General features: G+C 39.5%; 1 protein-coding gene across 1 annotated transcript in view; it reads right to left on the bottom strand.

The window, feature by feature from the left end:
• Nucleotides 1–234: 234 nt before the first annotated feature.
• SARC_03299 (hypothetical protein) overlaps nucleotides 235–4,397 on the bottom strand; it is a gene marked incomplete at its 3' end in the record, with an annotated part of 5,791 nt that continues 1,628 nt past the window's right edge. The window contains exons 2-7 of the mRNA XM_014302923.1: nucleotides 4,023–4,151; nucleotides 3,438–3,519; nucleotides 2,589–2,689; nucleotides 2,052–2,103; nucleotides 1,650–1,763; nucleotides 235–314 (exon numbers count right to left, since the gene is read on the bottom strand). Coding sequence (XP_014158398.1) covers nucleotides 235–314; nucleotides 1,650–1,763; nucleotides 2,052–2,103; nucleotides 2,589–2,689; nucleotides 3,438–3,519; nucleotides 4,023–4,151 — 558 coding nt within the window. The remainder of the gene's footprint in view (nucleotides 315–1,649; nucleotides 1,764–2,051; nucleotides 2,104–2,588; nucleotides 2,690–3,437; nucleotides 3,520–4,022; nucleotides 4,152–4,397) is intronic.

Genomic DNA, 4,397 nt, shown 5'->3' with positions numbered 1-4,397 from the left:
TATATATATATACTGGCTGCCTCGTGCTACCAATGTCCTAATTTGTTCACGTATTTTAGCCGATTAGAATCAGTCATGCAAATGTCATTTCGGTATCGAAGTAAGCAATATGACAGGGACATCGCCCTTACATTACATCTAGCAGTATGCATGACAGAAATTTCGCGAACTATATAGGTTTGGGCGAAATTTAGATATAGAAAGTAATAAGTTCGAGCACTCATGCATATACGTACCTTTAAAGAGATTAAGTGCGTTGGACGAGACTGTATGGAAAAGACCTGGAGAACAATGCTCCACATGTTTCCGCGAGCCTAAGCATCAAGAAATAATAATATAAACAAAACAAATAGATATGAGCGTGGCACAAACAAAGCGATTAAATCGAGTGTGACACACACAAACCATTTACATACAGATGGGTGCTTAACTCATCAGCTCTGTGATACAAATTTTTTTATGAGAACTTTCCGAAAGATGTGTACCTTAGTATGTATATTTCGTTTGTAAACGGATATCGGTAATTTTTTACAATCGAATGCACACCTTGTTGTATACACAATTTGTAATCTCTTCAGTCGATTGTATTTATCTTATAGGTGTTTCATCTACACCCACGAATGTGTTTAGTACTGCCAGTAGAACCCCGAGACATTTCGCGTAAGAAGTGAATGAATATCTGTGGGCAAACACACATAGACTTCTTCTTCACGTAGGACTATTATTCCGTGTACCACTACACGCGCGTAGTCGCTTCTGTCCAGAACTCGAACATGCGCAAATACACTTACTTCTTACTCATATATATTTCAATACAAATGCATTTTGAATTTCGCCCATCCCATGTCACGAAGTCCTAAAACCACCGATGTTTCAAGTTGTTGCTCAGCCGGGCAAAAAAAAGCAACAAACAGTCAGAGATCACTTTGAGCATGTATGCTTTTAGCGCTAAGTAACTATAACACAGACAAACTCTAAGGATGAATTTATGCTTTGCGATACCAATGGGTGCATCATTCTATAAACGCATACAAGCCATATTTAGAGTTGGCATCAGAAGCTCACAGACGGTATACGCCCAACTATGAGCTACAATTTCGTATCAGTTATGTAATAAGGTTCCGTTGAAAATGTGTTCCATAGTGACACCTGGTCCGAATATCTGCAAGAGGAATTGTACACTCACAGGGCACCACATCACGCACTAGTCAGAGTTTGTTGTAGATGTAATATGTCCTGAAACCTCATAATCTGAACATTTCAAGATGTGAACGCATACACACAACCTCTAGATTCGACTATGTTCTAAATTTACTGTATCATGATATCCGATGTTTCGACCAATATCAGGCGGCAGATGCACACTCACAGGTGACCATATTATGCACTGAATATTGGAATGTGATGTGAATATAGTATATTTCGAACCTAAAACTTCATAATTTGAAGCTGTACATGAGCACTCACAAACACTCAATAGGTTTGCGTTGTGAACGAGATATCTCTCAAAATTTAATACTCCTGACATTTTTTAGTCCTGCACAACTCACTTATGACCACCCCACGCATGACCATTGAGTTGTATTGTGAATATGTTGTTCAAAACACTTAATGTTCTGAATATGTGCAAGCTGTAGGCGCACACTTACGGGATGTGATGTCGGGTGCTTGTATTAGGGGTACGGAGAAGGGAGGCTTATTGATGACGCCGTACGTCACGCTAACTACTCGATCGTGCGTGTAGTAGATCAGCACGTTATCAGCTGCGAGTGTGGGAGATGCCAAACCATGAGTAAGGTATAATCATTTGCGCTTCTAGTATACAAGGGTGCATGAAATGGTATCCATAAACACCGGCTGGGTTTATACGTCAACCTAAGCATCTGAATCTCCATTTCATACGCATATACTCTTCCACACGTACTAAATCAAACTCTGCAGGGATGAAAAGCTGAGAAAAGTTACTGGATGTTAGTGCGTCAGTGATAATACCAGACAGTTCCAAGCACTATTCGGGGCACTCAAATATGCTCGACATACATGACACACACCTTGGTCGCACAAATAGAACCAAGCAGCCACACGGGTTTCTGGTCCATAGGCCTGCGATAGTAAGAGGAAGGTACATGTGTATGTAACGTGCAAGTGTAAGCAATTGACCAATAACAGCACCCTTGCGTACGTTAAAAATATACACCAATGGCTGCAGGTTTAAATTACTATCTGTTGCTCCTACATCAACTATTGCAAGTAAAACTTCATGTGTTTTGACCATTGTCATAATTGAAGTCGAAGCCGTGATGATGCAGAGTTTTCTATCAATCAAATACTCTGATTCCATCTGTGCTTATAAAGCATTCAACTGTAGGCATATGTAATCTCATGTGCATACAAGCATGTGTAGACATGTATTCACAACACCGTGGATATTGGTAGAGCAATGTACTTTGCAGATATTCATGAAAGCATGAGTCTAGATCAAGGTATACACCTACTATAAGTTTGTATAGTAGAACTTCTCGTGTGTTACATATGATACACACACACGCCCCTAATATGACATGTATAAAACAGAAACGTGATGATACCTTGGGTGCAAACTTTGTCCAAACACTAATATCGTATGGCACGGGTTGTTTCTCCTCCGGTCCAATCGGAAAGTCGGTCAAAAAATGTAGTACCGTATCTCCTGTACAACATTATGAAGCACGAGCATGAGATATTTCTGACGTATATATCAATATTCTTTGTAGGTGTGTCGCGTACAACACTGTACTAGCTGTGTCAGTGCGAACCTAGTACAAGATCATACTGACGTGTATAACGATATGTTCTACGATATCCCCACAGATTTCCCATCGAGTAGATGTTCTCAAAAGTCTAGCACAGAAATTACTGTGTACCAAATTGAAATATGAATGAGATATTAATGACGCTTATATCGACAGATATAGTAGGTGTTGTGTGAGGTGAAGTACTGTATCTATTGTGCATTGTTATGAACTCCCGAGCATAAAATATTACTGACGGACATATTAATATGCTATTTGGATTATCTACGAAGCATGAAGGCGTTCGCTTGGGCTCAAAGCTGTGATTTGGTTTTGATGTAAAATACAGCAAGTCCACTATACTAATTGGAATATGAAGGTAGATAAGATACAAAAGGGAAGAGGCAGCTAAATGGCATTTGTATAGTAAATTAATCAAACTTTGAACCAATATGAGAGTAGATAAATACGACGTTAAGTTACAATATATACAAAATCCATATTATACCTCGGAGGAGCAACGTACGCTCTCACAATTCAGATACATTTGTGTACATACGCAGTTAAGAAAATGGAATACATGGATATTCAAGATGTAGTAACCATACCCACAAATGTAGACTATAAAAATTTCCAATACATAACCCTTTATACATCAACACTTACCAAACTCAGAAAACGGTACTTTTCCATTGACCGGCTTTGGAATGTCTGAGACCCCTCGCTTGTCCGTCGGGTCGTTGAAGTCCTATCATGCGCAAGAGAGATGGTAATTGATCAAATACTGATTTTCGGTACATGGAAGCGTGGTGATCTATCAAATAAATGACATTCTGATACAACTTATAGCTTGGAAAGATAATCTGTCAGTTACATACTATATTGATAAAGCCAATGGCTGAGAGAGGGGAACAATGAGCCAACAGGGATGACTGTTGGGTCATTGTGAATGTAGGAAGAATATATGAAATAAAACACCTATGAGGTTTGTCGCGCAGATACACCGGAGTCGAGTATGTAAGCAATATCTGATGCTTGAGAAATGAGAGCAATTCCCGCAAGTGCACAGAGCTTGAACTAGTGCGGAAGTATCAGATACGGATATGTGTATAAGCGAGCAAACACACATTGACGGACACATCAGACGTTAACAGTGTTACACCTTCAATCGCGAATACTATGTATACCAGGGTTATGCGCAAAATTTGTAGCAGATGCATGCCCATCCACGATTCAGTCATTCAAACCTACTTTGACAGCCACAACCATCCGGAGCATAGTGATACGACTTGAGTTGACTCGGTATTTCCATCTCGCTTGGTAGACCATGTCGGGGTGCATAATCAGTGTGGCATTGTGCTCAGGTTCCGATACTTCGTGCTGTAGAAGGAATTTTTAAATTTTTAAGTCACGTGCAGGCTCCCGTGTTTAGTGAGACCTTGTCGGACTGTGCTATGTTAATAATTCCTCGGTGCGTTGGTGGTAAACAGATCTACGAGATGTGCATACGCATGAAAGCGTATATATATATATATATATATATATATATATATATAATACACACACACACACACACACACACACACACACACACACACACACACTATATATACTATATATATATAT

Source organism: Sphaeroforma arctica, assembly GCF_001186125.1.
Source record: "Sphaeroforma arctica JP610 unplaced genomic scaffold supercont1.165, whole genome shotgun sequence".
In the NCBI taxonomy this organism is placed as follows: domain Eukaryota; class Ichthyosporea; order Ichthyophonida; genus Sphaeroforma; species Sphaeroforma arctica.
The sequence above is the reverse complement of the archived record's forward strand: the minus strand, read 5'-3'. Positions and strand labels throughout refer to the sequence as shown.